General features: G+C 46.2%; 1 protein-coding gene across 2 annotated transcripts in view; it reads left to right on the top strand.

The window, feature by feature from the left end:
- The window catches only part of BACE2 (beta-secretase 2), an 81,588-nt gene that overhangs the window by 43,051 nt on the left and 15,802 nt on the right, over positions 1–22,735 (top strand). Inside the window, exons 3-8 of one of the 2 annotated variants that reach the window (XM_007452877.1) lie at positions 4,519–4,735; positions 7,989–8,117; positions 9,804–9,938; positions 11,931–12,032; positions 16,769–16,918; positions 20,856–21,024. In XM_007452877.1, the coding sequence (XP_007452939.1) occupies positions 4,519–4,735; positions 7,989–8,117; positions 9,804–9,938; positions 11,931–12,032; positions 16,769–16,918; positions 20,856–21,024 (902 nt within the window). The remainder of the gene's footprint in view (positions 1–4,518; positions 4,736–7,988; positions 8,118–9,803; positions 9,939–11,930; positions 12,033–16,768; positions 16,919–20,855; positions 21,025–22,735) is intronic. The other variant, XM_007452878.1, reaches the window with a different exon arrangement.

Here is a 22,735-nt window from a genome sequence, read left to right as displayed (position 1 = left end):
AAAGAGGGAAGAAAAAGTCTCTTGCCTCTTCGGCAGTTCCAGACTTTTCCCCGGACTCCCTCCCGGCCAGCCGTGGCGCACTAACCCCCTGCAGGCTGTGTTCACGCCGCCAACCCCAGTCCTCTCCCTGCGCTCCGACCGAAGCCCGAGCCTCAGCTCCCAGCCCCGCCCGCCCCGGCGGGTGAGCACACAAGCCTCTCGGGCTGGTGAGCGCCGTCGGCACCGATCCTCTGTGCGGGAATCTCCCCGCTCTGCCCACCGCACCCCCGTGGCTGCGCTCACCTCCGCGGCTCCGAAGCTCCCCGCTCCGCCTCCCGCAGTCTCCGCCCACGAAGGGGCTCCTAGTGTGTGGAGACCTTTCCTCCTTCACGGCTCCCTCCCACTGGTGCAGGGCCCGTCCCTATTCTTTTGTCTCTGTTTATTCTTTTTTCTTCTGCCCTACCCAGGTACGTGGGGGGTTTCTTGCCTTTTGGGAGGTCTGACGTCTTCTGCCCGCGTTCAGTAGGTGTTCTGTAGGGGTTGTTCCACATGTAGATGTATTTCTGATGTATCTGTGGGGAGGAAGGCGATCTCCACGTCTTACTCCTCCACCATCTTGAAAGTCCTTGTGGCTATTTATATTTAAATTAATTAATGTTAAATTAAGAGTCATTCTTTAGTCAAACTGTCCAGACGGTCCCGGACTTATGATGGTTTGACTTACGATTTTTCGACTTGACCATGGTGCAAAAGCAATGCACGTTCAGTAGAAACTGTACTTTGAATTCTGAATCTTGATCTTTTCCCAAGCTAGCAATATGCTGGATGATCCTCTCTTGTGATGCTGGGCAGTGGCAGCCATAGCTCCCTGTCAGCCACACAATCATGAGGGTAAACAGCTACATGCTGATAACCATGCTGGACCCAGACAGCCACTCTGTTTTTCACTAATATTCAATAACTTACAGGAGATGTTCAATATTTTATTATAAAATAGGCTTTGTGTTGGATGGTTTTGCCCAACTGTAGGCTAATATAAGTGTTCTGAGCATGGTTAAGGTAGGCTAGGCTAAGCTAGGGTGTTCAGTAGGTTAGGTATATCAAATGCATTTTCAACTTAATGATAATTTCAACTTACAAGGGTTTATCAGGATGGAACCCCGTCGTATGTTGAGGAGGATCTACAGTCACATTTCAGGTGCTCTGTAGCCACCTGTGGCTACTGTATTGGAAGCATAGGTAGAGAGTATTTCTGTCATTGCAGACCTTCTATTGGACAGCCCTGGTCCAGAACACAGAAGAGCTCCGTCTTTTAGAAACCTAGAAGTTTCCTCCCCTCCGTGGATCATTGTAACCAAATCTTACCCAAGACTTGCCTCTTTTTCTGGAGGTTGTTGGACTTCAGAATGAGACAGTTTTGGATATTCAGAAAGAGTATCTCTATAGGAACATTTTCTAGAAAAAATATCTTAACATTTTCTAATAGCAGTCCATAGATTGAATAAAGGTAGCAAGTGATTAGATAATTATAATAATAGCAGCTACTTTTGTTGTGTACCTGCTGTGTTCCAGGGTTTTGTTCTAAATGGTTTACTCTCTTAATATTAACCCCATGAGGTATGGTACTGTACTTGTCCCGACTTTTTAGTTGAGGAAACTGAGGTACAGAGAAGTTAATTAACTTGACTTAGGGTCACACATGGCTCCTAAGTGGTTGAGGTGCCATTTGACTGCAGGCAGTGTAACTCCAGCTGCCTCTCATCTCTCTGTAAATGGCACCGAAACATCCAGAATGTTCGCCCAATGAGGGAAATAGCAAAAGCTGGTCAGTACACTGCAGAGGCCGTGCTACTTAGATGGTCAGCCTGGTCCATCTTATCAGTAACATTGGCAGATTCTAATGAGTTTTCTGTAGTCTGGACAGAGTAAAAATAAAAAACACTTCCCCAGAGAAAGTCATGGTACTATAGAATGTTTGGGGAGATAATAATCTTCTAGATCAGGAGCTGGCAAACTAGGGCTGACAGGCCACATCCAACCTGCTGCCTGTTTTTGTAAATAAAGTTTTATTGGAACACAGACACACACGTTTGTTTATCTGTCGTATGTGGCTGCTTCTTCACTAGCAGAGTGGAGTAGTAACAGAAATGTGACCCACAAAACCTGAAAGATTTGTTTTCTGGCCCTTTACAGAAAAAGTTTGCCAACCCTGTGCTAGATCACACTCTCTAAGCCTTTCGGAATAATTGGCCTCTTCCATTAGCAGTAGTGTTTTGCAGTCAAATGCTCTACCACTGATCTATACCCCCAGCAGTAGTGCAGTTTTAAACTTGAGGAATGACCCCAAATTGTCAAAAGGGACTGACAATTTAGTATTTTAATTGCTTTTCATCCTAAACGTGTACAGTCCCTGCTGTGTGCCAGGCATCATCACTGAATTGATGCTGGCACTAAAACACCAACCCTCAAGTGCCTGCATTTCAATGACCTGACTATGAGCTTTATATGTGTAATTTCTGATGGGTCCCTTAGAGCTCCATGTGCCCGGGGTGCATCCACACTTACTTTTCGGTCTGTGCCTGCCCTTGTCCAAAGACGTCTGGACATAAAATGTTCACGTAACGCTGCTCTCTTTTTAAGATCATGGTGGAGTTAGCTAAAGTAGTCAGAAAATGTTAAAATTAAATATTCTTCATATTCATATCCCACTATGAAGCTAGAATAAATTAAATTTCTCCAAAATGTGTCTACCAGACATTTTAAAAATAACCTTTTTTCCCCGATCATAAAAAGTTATATATGCAGAAAATATGGAAGGATCTAACCAGAAGAATGAGAGTTTCCCCTACAAAACCCCACCACCCAGAGGTAGCACTGCTAATATCGGAGTGTATTAAATTTTTTTGAAGAAGATGCTGCCACATATACAAATGTTTCTTTTACCTTATTTTTTTTACTGTGTCATTGAAAATGTCTTAACAGCATTTTTCAGAGCTATTTAATATTCCATCACATGGATGTACCATAATTTACTAAGCTATTTCCTTTTTACTGGGCATTTAGGTTGTTTCCAGCTGTTTGCTGTTATAAGTAAAACATAATGACTGTCTTTGTTCATGAATCTCTGCTTGCATCATGGGTGTTTTTCTTAGGATCCGATTCTCAGAAGTGCAATTACTGAATTAAAGACTGTTACCATTTTTAAAGCTTATGAGATGTATCGAAAAAAAGTCATATCATCCCTGACTTAACTTTCTCCCTGATTCCCAAAAAGACCATATAATCCATACAGCAAATTCATATAATCCTATAGCAATCCTATAGCAAACACTTAGTAACATGTATTAATGTTCAGAGATTTAGTATTAAAACAAAATGAAGTGAAAACTGCAGACAAACAGGAACACTTGACAATAATATGTGATTTGACCCTTCTCTTAGGAATCTGATCATTTTCCGAGGGGAAGCCTGGTTTGAATGCCCAGATATTTGCTCAGAGATGTCCCTTGGGTTCCTGCCTGTAGTCAACAGAGTTTTCAAGCTCAATTAGGTATAGGAATGACCTCACAGGATTGGACACCCCAGGGCCTTGACACCTACTGTTCTCTCTCCAGGATGCCCCTCCCCAGAGAGCCCCGTGGCTTGTTGTCTTCAGGCAGGTCTTACACAAATGTCCTCTTTCAGAGAGGCCTCAGTGACCACCCTCCCCTCACCCTGCTCTCTTCTCTGGGTGACTCATCACTCTATCATCGCCTGGAATTCTAGGGGTTCATTTGTTTACTGCCTGTCTCTGAAATCCCGAGAGCAGGATTTCCATCTCCCCCCACCCATTGTCTGGTCTTGTTCGTGTTATTGTTTCAGTAACTCTTACCCTTAGGGGTTGTGGGGTTGTCACAGTGACTTGTGTCACAGTGACTTGTCATCAGCATCCTCCTTCATGTTTTGATATGAGTATAATCAGCTTGGGGCACAGGGACGACCTTGAGAAGGAGCCTGTGACACCAGGAGGTCGTGCGGGCCCTGAGGAGGGACAGCCCTGGTACTGGGGGTGTGTGGCTTGATCTTTATTCATCACGTTGGCTGTTTGTGTGAATCTGAACCCCAGCCCACAAGCTGGTGGCCCCTCTTTCTGGGCTGCCAGCCCCTCCCTTTGTCACAGAGTAACAGTGCAGGGTCCCCGCAGAGCCAGAGGGCCAGGCGGGGCCCACATCCAGTTGTGGCGTCCCAGGCCAATGCAGTTAAGTACAACACCTGGCTTACGGGGCAGGACTTGGGCGGAGGGAAGAGTTAAATTCAGGGCTACACGTTGACCCCAGCGCTCCCTTACGTGTGGCGCAGAAGACGCCATTACCCAAATGTTAGCGATTATTTTTAATGGGAAACGTCACCTTGTCAGCGTGAGGAGTCTTAATTATGAAGAATTGCTTACGCAGACCTTCTGGGCATAGGGCCGCTGTCTTTGCAGCCATGATCGCCATGTGGTCAGAACAGGGACAGGTGGACGGGATACAGGACACGCTGCCTCTTCTCTTTTTCCAGGTCCAGCACCTACCGCCCCAAGGGCTTTGATGTCACCGTGAAATACACGCAAGGGAGCTGGACTGGCTTCGTTGGGGAGGACGTTGTCACCATCCCAAAAGGCTTCAACAGTTCTTTTCTGGTCAACATTGCCACCATCTTTGAGTCAGAGAATTTCTTTTTGCCTGGGATTAAATGGAATGGGATACTTGGACTGGCTTATGCTACCCTGGCCAAGGTAAGAATCATGGGTGGATCTAAGGAAATCAAATGATGAGACAAGATTCTGAAGCCAGTCATTGGAGGGGCCAACAGATGGGTCCAGCTGTCCGAGACAGTCAGTGAGAGAATCACATGGTTGAAAGATCAGTGTTCGCACAATTAAGTTTATCTCTAAGCATTTTTAAAATCTAAGATGAATGGTGACGTTCTTTGAACCTTCCTACAAGGTACACTCATAGCATCACTTTTTTAATTTGCCTTTTGTTTATTCTACTTGTATAGTTGACAGGTGTTAACAGAAGCTGAATCAGTTTGATCATAGTGTTTGTTTAGGGGTTTCTATTTGGGCAGGATTAAGAGTAAACACATTTATTAAATTCATACATTCACATAAAGACATGACACTGGAACCTCGGCAGGAAGAGGTGTCCCACCAGGCAGAGAGAGCATCGTGCTGCCTTCCCCTCACTCTGGAGTGGGAGCACAGACAGCCTGCAAGCGCGCCCTGGGGATCGCCAGCCACTGGAATTAGCGATGCAGCGAGGAGAGATGGTGGGACCCTCACTCTCTTCAGTGTCAGAACCTTCACAAAACAGGGAAAGCCAGGATTGAATGTTCTCCAGTTATCTGTCCTTGATCCCACCCAGAGGAAGTATGTTCATGAGCAGGATGGGTGAGGTGGGCTGGGAAATGTCCACCCGGAAAGGATCCCAGGGGCAGGCGGATCCGACACCCATGCTTCCCCGGGGCTCCGGGAGACCAGGGCAGGTTAGCATACACTTGAGGAGAGGTTGCCCCTCCTGGCCTGTAAACGGGCACCCCAGCTCGGCCTCTACTTGTTCAGAGTTAGGCTTCGAGCCAGAGCTAAGTGTGGAACAAAGAATCGTGGGTGCAGAAAGGCCTGTTTTCTCTCCATAAGGACATTTGTTCCAGCTCAAGTTTACTAGCAAGCGATGCAGGGCAGCGATGTGAGGGGGTGGCGATGGGCCGGTAGGCAGGGGCCGTTTCCCAACACTGTGGCTTCTCAAGGACAAAAAACAGCCCGTGAAGCCCTAGGCTGAGACCATTGCAAGGTGTCTGAGACCTCCCCACAAGGTAGACTTTGTAGGCCCCTGTTATCCCCATTTTAGAGATGTGTGGACTGAGGGTCAGAGAGGTTTACCCCTTGCCTAGGGCTGTCAGAGCACAGAGCCCCCTCTACGAAGCCCAGATGGCTTCTGGAGCCGTTTTTTTGCTCAGCCCTGTAGGAAAAGCTTAATATGAGTTCCCAAACTTGTGGCAACTTATATTCCTAAATACTTTTCACTGACGATGTGACGTCAGGCAAAATGTTCCATCTTCTTGTGACTCTGAAAATAAAAGATGTGTGATTGATTTGATGCTGGTTATTTAGACGATGGTAGCATAAAGCTAAATTATCTGGAATTAATAATATGTAAAACTTCCTTGAGAATAGACTTCTTTGGGGTTCTTTTGGGTGTCCAGACTCCCCACATGACTTTTTATCTTTCCACCTATGAAATTCCAAGATTGCCAACAATTGTCTTCACTTCCCTAGGTTTGGGGAGACAGTAACAGGATTTGAAGGAAGTGGAGCACGGCTAGAAACAGGACTGGCAGGGTGGTCTGGGTTGGCGGCCCAAAGGTGTTTCTGAAATAGGTTCCCCAAGCACCCAATGGGGTCACAGTGTGTGGTGGCCCCCGGCCGATGCCAGGTGCTTCTCATCAAGGATGTGGTCAGAACCACCTGTGGGGTCTCTCACACTACAGTTGCCTGCATCCAGCAGCATCCCTGCTGAATCAGGTTCTCTTGGGCTGGTCCTGGGCAGCTGTGTGCTTTTAAACCTTAAAGGATCCCGAGTCCTACTGAAGAATGACCTGACAGAATAATAATAGATCCTATCCCGTGTGCCAGGCACTATTCCAAGCACTCTGTGTGAACTGACCCATTTAAGCCCCAGAAGAGCTCTGGGATGCGACTATGATCCCCATTTTACAGATAAGGAAACAAAGGGACAAGTCACACGGTTAGCAGGTGGGCGGTGGAGCCAGGATTCAATTCCGGGCAGTGTTTTATCTCATTGCCTCTCAAGAAGGTGGACGCAGACTGGGTCATCACCAGACCCAGCCCATTTCAAAAGGGGGCTTTGTCTCATTCCTTGACCCAAACACAAAGTATTTAGACAAGGTTACATGTAGAGATTGTACTGAATTCTGCAAGAGAGTCCACAGCGGCTGGGAAAGAAGCAGATAGGAGGCCAAATACAAATGAACTAAAGAAATGGGAAGGTTTCTGTCTGTCTGGTAACACTCCTCTCACTCCCTCTAGAATTAGAGTTTCAGTTCTTACAGATTATAAATAATCCTTCCTTATATTAACCGTAGATGCTCAGAAGATGCCAAGAGCATCTATGCTGCTACAGTTGTTTTCATCAAGAACTAACCATTCGTAGTAACCAACTCTAATCTCTCCCAGTTGTCAAAGCCAAAATCGAAACATAGGTCTATGACCTTCCTTCCTGACCACCAGCACCTGTGACCCACCCCCAGCTAAGACCTGCTCACAGACCATCCCTCCTTTTCAGTCCCGGAGAAATACAGCTGGTCTCTGAAGGTGTGGTTACATGTAACAGAAGCACAGAGGACATTATTGACATACGGCAAATGGGGAATAACAAGCTTTTGAACTGCAGGAGAATAGCATCCTTCCTTTCCCGGTTGCCAGAGTTCAGTAGACGGCCGGCAGAGCTAAGCCGCCTCCCAGGGTCCGGGATCTGGGATGTGACCTGTCCTCATGATTCAGGCACCTGTCATTTGCATGATGGACGACTACAGCTGAAACGGGTGAATAAAAACTTTCTGAAGCTGCAAAGGCAGCTCCTGGAGACGCTGTTCTCTCCTTACTCTGAAATGTCTAAGATTAGAATCCACCACCTACCTGGGTAACCCACTTGCACATCTTCTCACGCCTGCCTCACAAGGTAGTCAGGATGGTAAATGGGGCAGCCTCTTAACAGCTTCCGGAAATGCTATCTTATTTTTCCAACAGAGCCGCCATCCCAAAAGGAAAAATACCGAGTCTTAGGGAGTTCTGTTGGAGGTTTCTGAATCAGTGTACTTAATCATAAGCTTGCTTATTCCTTAGCCTTGAAAATATTAAATATAAAGAAATGCCATGTTGTATGCCATGCCTGGTGCCTGCGTGGGGTCACTCCTTGTCTACACTGCGAGTCCTGAAGCAGCTGTCCTCTTTCCCAACCCTCCTGCAGCCATCAAGTTCTCTGGAGACATTCTTTGATTCCCTCGTGGCACAAGCAAAGATCCCCAATGTTTTCTCCATGCAGATGTGTGGGGCTGGATTGCCAGTCGCTGGATCTGGTACCAACGGAGGTAGTCTTGTGGGTATCTTTTCGTCTTCAGGGGGGAACATCAGAGATCAGTGGGGCTGCTCTTCCTGCTTTATTAAGACCCTGATAGAAATATTAGACATGTAGGCATACATAGGTGCTGTCAAATATTAATAGTCCTTGTTTGAGAGCCCTTAAAAATGGATAAAACTAGCCTTTATTTTTATCTTTCCTAATCATCCTGCCACCTCATAAGATGATTCTCATTGCTTCCCCAAGTTCCTTTATTTTTTTTTTATCCCCATACCATTTTTTTTTTTTTCCCATTGGGGTATAGTTGTCTTGAACTGTTGAGTTAGATTCCTTTAAAGCTTTTGAAAAAAAATGTTCCTTTGAAAGGTGACTGTTTTTGTTGGGTTTGGCAGGGGCACATGAGGACCAGTAGGGTGGGGTGGCAGGTGGGCCTTACTCTGGGGAGGGGAGGCAAAGGGAGAGGACTGATTTCATAAATTTGGTGGGGAGACGGGGACAACTGTACATCCTTTCTCTCGCTCTCAGCACACACACACGCACACACACACATACACATACATACACACACACGCACACACATACACAGTTATACAAACACGCATACACACACACACTTATACACACGCATACACACATGCACATACATATACACATGCACACATACACAGTTATACAAACATGCATACACACTTACATACACTTATACACACGCATACACACATGCACATACATATACACATGCATACACAGGTATACAAACATACGCATACACACACTTATACACACGCATGCACATACATATACACATGCACACACAGTTATACAAACATGCGCATACACACATACACACACATACGCATACACACATGCACATACATATACACATGCACACACATACAGTTATACAAACACGCATACACACTTACACACATACACATGCATACACACACAGGCACATACACAGCACACACATAGTGAAGCAGAATCAACACTGTGAACATGCCCTAACCCAAGTGGCCCCTTGATGGGCCCTGCACCCAGACATCTAAAGTAGGAGGTGGCGGGGAGAATGTACATGAAGGGCCCCCCTCAGGGTGGCTGATGTTGACCTCTTTGCTCTCCAACTATGAGAAGCAGGCTCATCTAGTTTGATTGCTAACAATACACCTGCTCTCAACACCTTTTTTATCACCTTTTCAGGGGAGCGGGTAGCCTAGATTTGTGGGATGATGCTATACAGATGTGCAAAATGAAGGTTTGGTTAGGGAAGCTCTTTTGTTCTGCTTTCCATGCAAATGTGCGGGGCAGGAAGTCATCCTCTGTCTTCTGAGGAACTAAATTTTTGTCAGTCTGTATGGTTTACAATTTTATTGCATTTCTTTGCCAGTGGCCGGGGTCGGGGGCCGGAGGTGGGGGGGAATCTCAGTATCATGGAGCTGGAACTGTATGTACTAACTTTAGATAAGGGAAACCATCAAAGCATCCTGATTAGACTAGGGTATAAAAGTCTTTGATCTTTGGATACATGGCCCCAGAATGTTCCCTGTTTAATTTTCAGGTGTATGTATTTATTTATAACATCCCAATAAATTGAAAGTACTAATTCTAGTGAAGTTTTGCCTTATAAGAGCATGCTTCTCTGTGTAACTTGTTACATGCCTGTATATTTTTTTCTCTTATACCTGTAAATATCTTCCATCCCAGGTCCTGGGTGGAATTGAACCAACCTTGTACAAAGGAGACATCTGGTATACCCCTATTAAGGAGGAGTGGTATTACCAGATAGAAATTCTGAAATTGGAAATCGGAGGCCAGAGCCTTAATCTGGACTGCAGAGAGGTATTTCCACTCTGTGATCTCTTTGTGTCTACCTGTCTGTGTGTGCCTGGGTCACTTAAATATTACAGCTGGGACCTGAATATGAACTCAGAGGGTACATTACATTGTAAGATAACTCAAAAAAGTTCATGACATTAAAAGTTACAGGGCCTTTTATAGATGATTTTATATCAATGATCCCCCCCCAAAAAATTGCTTCCCTTCAACTGCTTCTCTTAATAGAGAGGAATTAGCCTGAAATTGTGAGTGAAGAGAACTGTCCAGAACCATATCATCTTGGCCTGATGGTCCCTGATCTCTGTTCAGGACAACGAGAAGTAAGCAGGGTTTTATCAGTGTAAAATGGGACTAAAAAATAAGCAAAATGAAACCAGAAGTAAATCATCAGCTTTATCCTCCATTCACAGCTAATCCCCCTTCCCCCTCAGTATACAGTTCTCGCTAGAAGAAACATGTGCTCTAAAGATGTGCATGGCTTTTGATGGTGCTCAAAGGAGGCACATGTGCAGAGCTGGGAAACCACATGTCTCGTTAACCTCGTTCACACCCTCTCGCTGCAGTTTGGCTTGTTTGTGTTACGTAATGACATGATGATGAGGATCTGAGGGGGACTTGGTCGTCTACAATATTTTCAGAATGGTTTACAAAACCAACCAGCATTTCATTGGCATTCATTGTACTCTTACCTGTCATCACTGCCTTTCAGTTTCACTATCACCTTGTACCATAAGTTCTCATATACACAGATGCCTCTGAAAAAACAGTCAAAGCTTGATAAAGGGATGGTCCATTCCATTGGGATGGTGTTTCAGTCCTAAGTCCACAAATCTGTTTATTGTCAAGAGGCATTTACTTGCCATTGAAGAGTAGAATCAGATGGTAGGGCCTAAAATAAAGCACCGACTGCGCGCGTGTGTGTGTGCGCGTGTGCGCGTGTATGTGTTTGTGTGTGAGTGTGTGTTGGAGAGTGTAAGCATTTATTTGGAGGTTTGATTCTCATATTCCTGGTTCTTTCCTGCCCCCCACAATCAACCAAGCTTGCCACACAGAGCAAACAACAAAACCCAGAACATCCCACCCCCAGCATTTCAGTGTGCGAGCTTTTCTTACACATACAAGCGTGAACAAACTAGATTATATTTAAATTAACTTTGTTTCTAAACTGAAATTCGTTTTACATTTGAAAAAATATGAGTCAGTTGCTGTATTTCAATTTCTCAAAATTCTTCACTCCTCCCACCTGCTACCTAAACAAATCCTTATTTCCTTTTGACCTGCTTGGTGTATTTGGTCATATGACTCATGGATTTGCCGTAAAAGCAGGAGGATTATATTGCCCATGACTCACTCCATTCCTGGGCAGCCTTGCTCATACAGTTATGTCCCTAGAGTTCGGGTGACTACTCTGGTCTTGGCCCACTGACCTCCATTCTTCCCACTCGGCCACATAAAGAATGACAGCGGCGGGGTCAGGGCTGGGAATGCCTCTGTGTGTGTGAGATTCTCTTACTGAAGGTGGCTTTGGTTCCATTCTAAATGCAAATATGGGGTGTCTATTGAAAAACTGTCCTTCCCCCTCCTTTTCCACCAGCAGGGTAATAGAGAGTTGATTTTTCATGATTTGTGTAAATGACATTTAATGTATCATTTCAACCTCTAAAGACAAATGGGTCTCTTCCCTCTTTGGGGGATCCTTGGCACAGTCTGGCTACTGCTGAGTAAGAGAAAAGCCCTGCATTAGGCTGTTGATTTCGGTCAATGTCACTGCCCTTTCCTGGCCTCGGTTTCTTTATCTATAATGAGAACATTGGGCAAGGAAGTTCTCGGTTCCCAAGTTCTGAGAAGATGAAATGAATTGTAGCCACCAAGGACGTACCGTGACTGCCGAATGTGTGTATCACAGATCCACGATGATGGCGGGCTGGAGCCGTGCATTGATGTGGGTGCCCTGTAGCTCAAGTGCTTTCTCCCCACCCCCTCTCCCCGTTCTAGTATAATGCAGACAAGGCCATCGTGGACAGTGGCACCACACTGCTGCGCCTGCCCCAGAAGGTGTTTGATGCCGTGGTCGAGGCAGTGGCCCGCACGTCTCTGGTGAGTCCTCAGGATGCTGGATGAATCTCAGAGGTCACACCGGGTCATGACCGCATACTGGGGAATACTGCCACGTAGTCTTAACAGTCTCCGTCTGAGGATTTTGAGGTTGTTTTATTTTAATGATTGCTTATTAAGTTCACAGTCTTATTCTTTGATATTAACCAGCAAATAATTCCTTCACTTTAACCTCAGAGGACTTGGATCTGAAGGTGTAGTGCTTTTTAGTATTTCAAATAACATTGTAGTTAGCATAGTACTTTTTTAATCTAAGGGGGGAAAGAACCACTTGGTAATATATTAAAGTAAGTAGTAAACCAGGAATATGTTTGTAGCCTTTAAAACAAACCAAAAATTGTTCTCCTTTTTTGGCCTTCATCCAAGCTATGCTGGGATTGTAATTCCTACTTCTGTAAAAGAATGAGATTCACAGAAGACAAAGGGTAATTCACCAATGTAATAATACTTTTATGGCCATGCTTTGAAATACAATTAAAATCATGGTCAAGGACAACATGCCTTTTGAGGGCCTGGTTAACAGTATTCCCAGTGTGACCCCAACTTTCCAGTTAGTTCAAGGCAACAGGATAGACCACAGGGCATTAAGTGGGAGGACTGCAGCCTTAAAGGGCAAATGGAATTGAATTTCATCTAGCTTCTGCCACTTATGAGCTGAGTGCCTGGAGAGGGCTCTTGTGCCCCTTGAGAGTCTCCGTGTTCTTGTCGTGGGGCTGTGAGGAGGGTCGGGCGTAAAAGCCTGGCCCCATGTGCTCAGTCAAGAAGAGCTTCTGTTTCATGTCCAAACCACAGCGCTACTACTGTTTGTCTCGACACAAGATAAACGTTTCTCTCGACTTCGTGGGTGTCTTCATAAGCATCTGTTCACGCAGGGCCACCCTGGCAAAGTGACCAAAAATGAGCATTTCCTGCACAAAGTCGTTCTGTTGGCACTGACCCCAGTTGGGGCTGACAGTCCCACAACTCCACCGGGCTGGCCAAATCCAAAGAATGATTGATAGGAGATGCACAGCAGTTGCTTTGTCACAGGTGACAGGGGAAGGAAGAGCAGGGTTTTGCTTGTCCTGGACCCAAACTTGAAAAGTCTGAAAGTGCTGTCAGAAGAGCAGCGGGTACATCAAAAGAATGCAGGGGGAAAAAGCAGGAAGAAACAACACGGAGATCCTTTGTGAGCTGAAAGGTCAAGGGAGCAGCGGACAAAAAAAGGCAGAGCAGTATCTGCCTTTTTTGTCCACTGCGTGTCTAATATCTGCTGAATCAGAAAAAACTGGCAGGTCACATTCTTAGTGCCTTAAATTTAGAAAACTGGCTGAAAACCAGACTGTGCTGGAAATGCAGAGCAATATGCTGCTTTCTTCAGAGTAAAACTGTCCTCGGTGAAATTAACATGAGCACCTTCAAATTTGATATTCTGAGCTAGAAGTGTTTTACAACCGTCCCAAGGACATTCTGGCAGCATCGGCGTGTGACCTCAACAAGCCTGTGACCAGCCTGGGTCTCTGCAGAGTCCGTGACTTTGGCGGGGACCAGCAGGACTGTGGCAGAGGGGCGCTAGCACCCCTGAGGTCAGCACAGCACGTGTTCAGCAGTGCCTGACTGTAATTAAAGCACGAGAAGGAATGAGAGTACAAAATTTGTCTGCCTAGTCTAAAATTATCCTCTGATTTCAGTGCCTCCATCAGGAGGGAGAGGCCTGGGGAGGATGTTTGTCTGGAGCAGGGAAAGCTCAGCAAGGGTGGGAGCTGTCTCTGTCTCCTTGTGCGTGGACCAGAGACGTGCGCATTCTCTCTCTCTGCTAGGTTCATCTCAGCCGGCTCTCTTGGCTTGGGTTTTCTTTCTTAGTTAAGGAGAGGACCGGCTTTGAAGAGTTAAACACCATACAGATGCCAGGCTCTGCCTCTGAGCCTAGATTCTTCTGATGGGATTTTAGAAATGAATGGTTTGTAGGTCCGTAGTTCTTTTTTATTATTGAAATGTAGTTAATTGGCAATGTTGTGTTACTTTCAGATGTGCAGCAAAGTGATCCAGTTATACATATGTATCTATTCTTTTTCAGATTCTTTTCCTTTATAGGTTATTGCAAGATATTGAATATAGTTCCCTGTGCTCTATGTAGGTCTGTATTTTTAAAGGAGCCTGGTAGGGAGTTCTGTGTTTGGCGGGGACCTGGGCTTCCTTCCTGCCCAGCTGTGGCCCCCTTGTCAGCTCAGGCACGGTGCTTTTCCCTCTGTAAGACCCAGAAGTAGAATGACACCTGCTGTAAATTGACTTCTGACTTTCAACTCTGTGATCTGAATGTCCAAACTGTCCCCCAGGACACAAGGCTTGTCCCGCAAGGAGGCTTTGCAGACTTGCAGGCACCTCTTTGGAGGCAGACGGTCCCCCTTCCAGTCCTGAGCTGTGCCTCTTAGGCAAGTTACTTGGCCCCTCTGAGCCTCATTGTTCAGCTGGAAATTGGAGCTCTGTGCCCCCTTGTGCAGTCCTAGCCGCGCTTCACTTTTCCTGGAATCCAGCAAAATGACTGCCCCACCCCTTCTCAACTCATCCAGCAAGGGCGTCTTCCCTGTGATACCTATTTCAAACTGGCTTCATTCTTATAAAATGTACAAATCTATGAAGGGCAGCATTAGAGACTTTGCAAATCGGCACTGACAGTTTCAGTGCAGGACCTATGATGGGTGAAGAGACCGCAGGAGCTTCCTCTAGGTTGTCTGCCCCGAGGGCGGCGGCACATGCCTGCAAGGCCCTGAGGGCGGCGGCACGTACCCGCGAGGCCCTGAGCAGGCAGCTTTCACTCTGTATTCGTCCAGGGACACGCAGTTTGCTCACTTCCTATCTTCCTTGACCTCTGCAGCACCCCTGCTCACCTTCCTTACCTGTTCTCCCAGCTTTCGTAACATCCTCCTCCCAGGACCTCTTCTCATCCCTGTGTTCTCTTCATGGGGGTCTCCTTTGCTGCTCCCTTTCTCAGGGTGGGTCCTACGCCCCTCTCCGCTCCCTGTACCCTCTCCTAAGCGATCCCATCCACGGCCACACCATCACTTCCCACTCACCGGTCACTGACTTTCAATTGAATCTGTCTAGCCCAGGCTGATTGCCTGGAGGTTAGACTCAAAGAACCAGTGACCTACACAAATCCTTTTGGATGCCTTAATCCCACCCCATGTGCCACAGCGCTCAGATCCCTGATAAATGATCTCTGATAAATGCACAGTGGTGCCCCTAGGTCCTTCCCAGCCTCATCTCCTGCCCCTTCCTGTCCTCAGCGCCAGCCTCCACGGCCATCACGTTGTCTAGTGGGACAGGTTCCATGCTCTGCCTGCTCTCCCCACCACATCTCCCTGACGCCCACCTGCCCCTCAACTCAGCTCATGTGCTTCTTTCTCAGGGACCTTGACAGATACCCCTTCCTCCCAGTCAACACTCTTCCAGCTCCACCCCACATCACCATCACATGCCCTCCTAGCTCCGCCCTGTCACATGCCCTCCTAGCTCCTCCCCGTCATGTCTTCCTAGCTCCTCCCCCGTCACATGCCCTCCTAGCTCCTCCCCCATCACATGCCCTCCTAGCTCCTCCCCCATCACATGCCCTCCTAGCTCCTCCCCTGTCACATGCCTTCCTTGCTCCGCCCTGTCACATGCCCTCCTAGCTCTGCCCCATCACATGCTCCTCTAGTTCTGACCTGAGCAGTGCAGTATGCTGGGTGTATTAAAAGAGACACATCCAACATAGTCCTTCCCTCAGGGAGCTGGCAGGAACAGGGCAGGCCTGCTCTGGAAACTTCACTGGACCTGCTGAGAAGGCACAGAAGTAATTTGTAATTAACTTGCAGATTCAGCAGCAGTGGATAAGCATGGTTGGCATTGCCCTTCTGGTCCCCGGATGAGAGGCACAGGTGAACAAACATTCTGCATTCTCGGCCATTCATTTCTTTACCCACAAACATTCCCTGAGTCTTTCCTGTGGGCCAGGTATTAAGGCTATGAGGAGGAGTTGGAGCAGACAGCACACCTGTGTCATAAGAAGAATCAGATTCTAGTGCAAGAAGCAGAAGTTAACCAATCACACCAATAAATTTAAAATTAAAACTGCTACAAGGAGAAAGGTCAAGGAGAGATATATGGTGGAGTACCAGCACTGTGGGGGGCAGTCAAGGAGGGCTTCCTGGACAAGGTGGCATTGGAGGTGAGATCTGGGGGAGGAGAAAGATGTTACAGAAGAGCAGAGAGCCCCTGCAGGCCTCTGCACCAGTAGGAAGCTTACTGGGCTCAGGGAATTTATAGGGAACTTGATGCCCAAAAGGGCCTTGAGCACCACATTTAAGATCTGGTCTGTCTTCTAAAGGGTATTGCCTACTACAGTGTGACCTTGGGTGAGTTATTTCACTTCTCTGAGCATTGGTTTCCTCATCTGTAAAGTGGAGGGGATGATGTTACTGCCCTGATGCGGGTGTTTGAGGATTAAAGTACTTAGTGCTGCGAAGTGCTCCTAGCAGTGCCTAATACCAGTAAGGCTTCCACATGCCTCGGTAATTTTAATTATTGTGATTTTTGTCATCACCATCACTCTTCTAGAGGACTGATGACTTGCTTTGCATCCAAATTAAGCAGTGTTTATCGCCATGGGCATCTGGCAAGGTAATGAGGAGAGCTGAGAGCTGCTTCCTGTTGTTGTGCCAGACTCGTCATTGTTTGTCATGTGATCTTGTTTTGTCTAGATTCCAGAATTCTCTGATGGTTTCTGGACGGGGTCCCAGCTGGCATGCTGGACAAATTCTGAAACACCTTGGTCTTATTTCCCTAAAATCTCCATCTACCTGAGAGACGAGAACTCCAGCAGATCATTTCGCATAACTATCCTGCCTCAGGTATGAACTTGGACTGTGTTTTCTCTTTTTAACATGGAACATGCAAAAGTAAAGCACTTCATGCGTAATGAGTGCATTTCAATATCACACCTGTATTAGGTAGCATTTGCCATGATAATGCTGCGTAACAAACAACCACAAAAATCCAGCGGCTTTAATCAGCGAGCTTATATTTCTGCTCATGAGTCTGGGCAGGTCTGGTCTCGGCTGGCTTGCTCACATGGTCTCTGGTCAGCTGGTGGTTGGCCAGGGATAGGTTGGCCTTGGCTTAGGATGATCTCCGACGGCCACACTTGCATATCTGGTGGCTCGATTGGTGGAGGGATGGGGCCATTGTCTCTCACCACCCAGCAGCTGCCTCAGACAGTGGCAGCAGGATTCTGTGAGAGAGCAAAGAAACCTGCAGGTGCTCCTGAAGTCGAGGCCCTGGGACTGGCCACCACTTCTTGCACAATGTTTCCCAAACCAGGCCAGGGGCAGCCCAGATAACCAGCGTGGGGACGTAGACACCACTTCCCAATGGGAAGAGCTGCAAGGTCACATCACAAGGGTGTGGCTACAAGGAAAGTTAAGAATTGAGGCCATTTTTGCAGAATCTACCACAACATCAATATATGTTTACTTCTGATTTATTTATGAATAGAGACTAACACTGGATGCTCAGAGATGGAAACAGCAGTTTTTCCATATTCAGTAAATCGTTGATTCCTCCTCTATCCTAAGCATCTTGTTACATAGACCAAGTTCCATCTTCCCCGTCATGTGTCTCACCTCTTCCTCCCCCTCTCCATCCCCAGAGCCCTCACTCACATCCCCTCTCACTACCACCTCAGGACCCTCCACACACCCCCACCCTCTCCCCCTTCTAAAACTATCGCCAGATTCATCTTGCTAAGCCACAGCTCTCCACCCCACTGCTGCAGTCCTGGAGGCCTCACTCGCCAGTGTGGCTTTCCATGACCTCACGGGACCCATGCTGACTCCCCAGCGTATTTCCTGCTGCGCCCTTGACCCTCCACTCTTGGTGGCTGTCCTCCAGCACTGGGTGCCTGCTGCCATCTCCTCGCCTTTGCTTCTGCCAACCCCCCTGCCTGAAATGCCCCCTCTTCCCCACTCCATCTGTGTATCCACATTCTTCCCATCCTTTAAGACCCAGTGCAAACAACCCCTCTTTGTTGAACCTCTGCTGAGCAGAATGACCCATTTGTGAGCTTGCCCTTCAGACTCATAATGCATGTTTTCTAGTCTACTCATCTGGCCCGGAATCATATCTTCAGGGTAGAGTTTATGCCCTTGGCTTTTTCATTTGACTTCTTTTTTCTCTAATCACACACACACTTATATTCCCCCATTAAATTCTTAATTCCTTGAAGATGAGAACCATGAGATTTAAAGATCATCCTTCCTTCCCTAGCACTGCCATGTGGTAGAGGGTGGTACATAATAATAACTGTTTGTTGAATGGACAGATCAATGTGTCTTTGTTGCAGTTTGCTGAATTTGGGATAAAGGAGTGGGACTGGGGGATAGGGAGAGAGGAATAATTTCAGAAGTAAAAAGTAAATGATAATTTGGCTTTTCCCCATTCTCAACTGTATATGGGGAGAAGTGCATTCCACAAATGGAGAGTTGAAGGGGAAAGGATTGAAAGCTTTATGAGAAATACAGCCCAACAGAGGACACATATGCTGAGAGCTGGAAGCTTGAGTTATATTCTCAGCACTGCCCTTGACTCACACTATAACTTTGAACAAATCACTTAGCCCTTTCTGTGTCAGTCTCTTTAACTATAAAAAAGAAATAATACTACTTGCCAAAGACGTTTTCAGAAGAGTGCAATATCCTTGGATGAACAGCACTGCATAGAGTGATGTTAGAATGATATGTTTTCAGCACCTTTAAAGTAATGTGCTCTTTGTGATTAAATTTTGGTCAGCCCAACAGCAAAATGTGGACATTATTTCATCAATGCGATTTGTAACTAAAGTTGAAACCCAGCTTGAGGACAAAGGTGAATGTGAACTGGAGAATAAATGGCATGTGGGTGAGTCGACAGTCAGGGACTCATAAGAAGTAGGAGGAAAGCAGGCATTCAGGGGGAAATCTATAATTATGTCCAGGGCAGGCGGAGCTGAAGGTCTGCTGGGGACCGCCAGCCATTTTTAGGGCTGAGCACTGGGGAGCGTGAAGATATAATGAGGGATGTTTGGGAGTATTGCATTTAATTTGCATAACTCTGGGTAAGAATTCAGTTTTATTCTCACTTATAAGACTGTAGATATCTTTTGTCTAATTTTGACATTGTCCACATTTTCACTTTTTAAAAATCTGCTTTCCCGTGTTTTCCTGATTTCTTATTCACCGTCCCAATCCCATTTGCTTTCCATTGCCGTGTTGAGAAAGGATGGCAGTTATGAACCATGACCCGATGAGAACCTCACAAGCACACGCCTGAGAACAGCGCTGGGGGTCCCCTCCTAACACCCCAGCTCTGCCCAACTGAAGCCCTTCCTAACATTCAGGCCAATCATCAAGGCTCCTTGTCACCAAAGTTTTAGAATGAGGCCCCTACCCAGGACCGTTCAGGCATCAGCAGCAGTAGATGGGCAATTGATTGCTAGTGCAGGAGTCACGCCAAAAAACAGTGTGTCCATCCCCAACCTATTTTCCAGAAACACATGGGCTGAATCCTATTTGGCCTGTCTAAAAAAGCAGCCTCCAAGCCCAGCCCACAGGCAAATTCTGATTTTTTTTTCATATAATCCTAAAAACGTAAATAGTTTCAGTCTAAATACCACCGGTTTGTCTATTTGTGCTATTTTAGTTAGAAGGCAGGCATTTTATTCTGAGACCCAGCAATACTGGAGCTTTCCCAACATGTTACAGAATTTACAGTCTGGAATTTTTATTGGAAGTCAACTGGCCCACACACAGAAAGGACAGAGGGAAAGATAACAAATTCAGTTTGTATCATGTTTGTATCAGTGTCATCATTTGCATTTTATTTGGTGATTTGGGTTTTTTTTATTATGGAATTAGTTCATTCAAAGGCAGGAGTGTGTGTGTGTGTGTGTGTGTGTGTGTGTGTGTGTGTGTGTGTGTTTGTCGGTTCTAGGACCTGCTTACAGAGCCCTAAATGGAAGCATTTCAGTGGTAGCCAAGTGTATCCGCCATCTTTTCTTAATTTACGTTGACCCTCAGGAGAAGTTGTCTGTTTCATCACACTGCTCAAGCTCATTCATTTAATACCCATTTGCTGAGGCCCTACTGTGTGCCCGGCATATACCAGATGCCTGGGTGCCAAGACTATAGTGAAGAATAGGATGATTCCTTGCCTTGAAGAAGGGTTTACAGACAGACATCAATCAGTGCAGGGTTCTAACTGCTGGACTCGCCACCTGGACATGGCAGCTGCTTGATGTCCAGCAGGTTATGACTCTGGGAACAATCCTGGCATGTCCTTGCTCACCGTCATGCCTTGAGACCCCTTTCCCTCCGGTCTTCCCTGCACGTGGCAAGTGCACTAATGTTCATCTTCCTTACATGTCAGTTTGATCATGTACGTTTTGATCATGCAGGGAGCACGTGCTGTTATTCATCTGTGTATTGCTGGTACTGAGGACAGCGTCTGGGCCTTATTAAGTGCTCAGTAAGTGTTGAGCACGTAGACGACAGATGGGTGGACGGACAGATAGACGTCTCCTGGATGGGTGTACCTGTGTACAGTCAGAGGGCGTGTGCATGTTCCTATCACTTCAGTAGTGTTTATCACCAGGCACATGGTCCCAGCTCCTGGATGTCAGGGCTGGTAGCATCCTCTCCATTCTGCGTCGCTCCCAGGGCACCTTGGAGAGTCTGAGCACACAGCAGCCTCAACAGTTTTGTGACATTTTGCCCGATTCGTGTTTTTTCTTGTTTGCTCTTTCCTCTCCCACAGCTTTACATTCAGCCCATGATGGGGGCTGGCCTGAATTATGAATGTTACCGATTCGGCATTTCACCTTCCACAAACGCGCTGGTGATTGGTGCTACCGTGATGGAGGGCTTCTATGTGGTCTTTGACAGAGCTCGGAAGAGGGTGGGCTTCGCAGCCAGCCCCTGTGCAGGTAAGCGATGCTTGAATTGGACGGGGGGGCCCTCACAAGAGCACCCGGTGTCAGATAACTGACTTGGAAGCGGTTGTTGATGATGAATCCGTTGCCGTTGAATTCTTTCACTCACGCCTATCTCAGAGATCAAAGTCTCCTCAAAGTGTACTGGGGGATTGCGGAGAGGAGTAAGTGAGAATAACCCATGTCAGACTTTTAGTCCAGTGCTTGACACATGGCAAATGTGCAATAAATGTTAGTCATTGCAGTTATCTCTCATATTAAACTTAAAACGGCATCTCATACCAGGAATAAAAATACTCCATGGGGCCTTGGGGATGAATTACAGTTTTTGGACAGTAAAAGCAAAATGAATATAAAAGAAAATGCATAGATAAGCTGTGTGTATTTTCTTCCTCAAAGATATCCTCGTTACGAAATCAGAGGTAAATGCCTGTCATTGCTATTTCTAGAAATTCTAAAATCGTGAGTGCATTTTTCTCCTAGTATTTTTTTTGAAGAGCTGCTATGAGGGTGACACAGCAGCATTATTCAGTGAAGTCTAGCTTAAGGAATGGGTGGATCTTCAGAGAAACCAGGAGAGCACAGTAAAGTTGATAGGATGGTTAAACCCCTTCCACTTGGAAATGTCACAGAGTTAGCAACTTGCTTGACATGAAGTGTTCCCACAGCACACGATTTAGAGGGAGAATCAGGTACTTCTGACTGATAGCCCAAGCTAGCGAGGAGAAAGCAAATCACAGTAGTGGCAGGAGATGGAGTCGCTGGAGGGATGGAGAAAGCGCGTGCACCAGGGCGGAGGCCGAGAGAGATGCCGCGCTCAGGATAGGGTTTCAGAGGACTGAAAATGTCCCAGTACATTGGATTTGGGGTCAGGAACAGAAGGGAATCCCCAACTTGTACTGGTAACATGCTAAGGGGGAGAACAAGAAATGTGAGGTAGAAAAAGAACTGACAACAAAAAGATAAAATAAGAAAATCAAGGGTTGTAGTGATACAAGACTGCCATGTAGTGAATGAAAGAAAATAGGGACTTGATGAAGAAAAAAGTCTTAGACATTACATGTAGTTGTATTACGGGCAGGGATGCTGGCTGACCATGCTGGTAGCCTGTACTCGGACCAGACCTTCACTCTGATCTAAAACCAGCTGGGGGGTTTGGAGGCAAACAGAGGAGGTGAGGGTACACGGGCAAAATGCCAAATGATCACAGCTGATTTATTCAGGAGGTGAGGTTTCAGTTCTTATTTCTTACTACCTAAATCGTGGTCTTAAAATAGAGACCCAGTAAATAAAGCAGGTAAGTGATGCTCCATACTCTTGTTTCAACACGCTGTCTATTCCCACGAAGTAAAATAACAATTTGGAGAACAGAAAAAGAGAAATATTCAATGGAAAAATTAAGTATTAGGCCAATTCATATTCTATACAAATAAAATCATCTAACCCCAGGTACATATTTGATATCTTGCAATATATCTTCTTAAATATCAGTGCAGATTTCTTTGTGTTAGTGAAAAGGCTTGGAATCCTTGAGACTTGACATTTTCTTTTTATCTTAGTCATGAGTAAATGTTTACCTTTCAGCTGTGTATTAACTCTTTCAACCTGTTAGATTATCACTGAAAGAGAGCTTTCTCTGTAGCATTACCTGGGACTGTACAACCTGGAACACCACTGTATCTCCCAACTGTGACTCTTTCCCTTC

Source organism: Lipotes vexillifer, unplaced genomic scaffold (genome assembly GCF_000442215.2).
Source record: "Lipotes vexillifer unplaced genomic scaffold, Lipotes_vexillifer_v1.1 scaffold478, whole genome shotgun sequence".
Lineage (NCBI taxonomy): Eukaryota > Metazoa > Chordata > Mammalia > Artiodactyla > Lipotidae > Lipotes > Lipotes vexillifer.
This window is presented reverse-complemented; position numbering and strand designations above follow the sequence as displayed.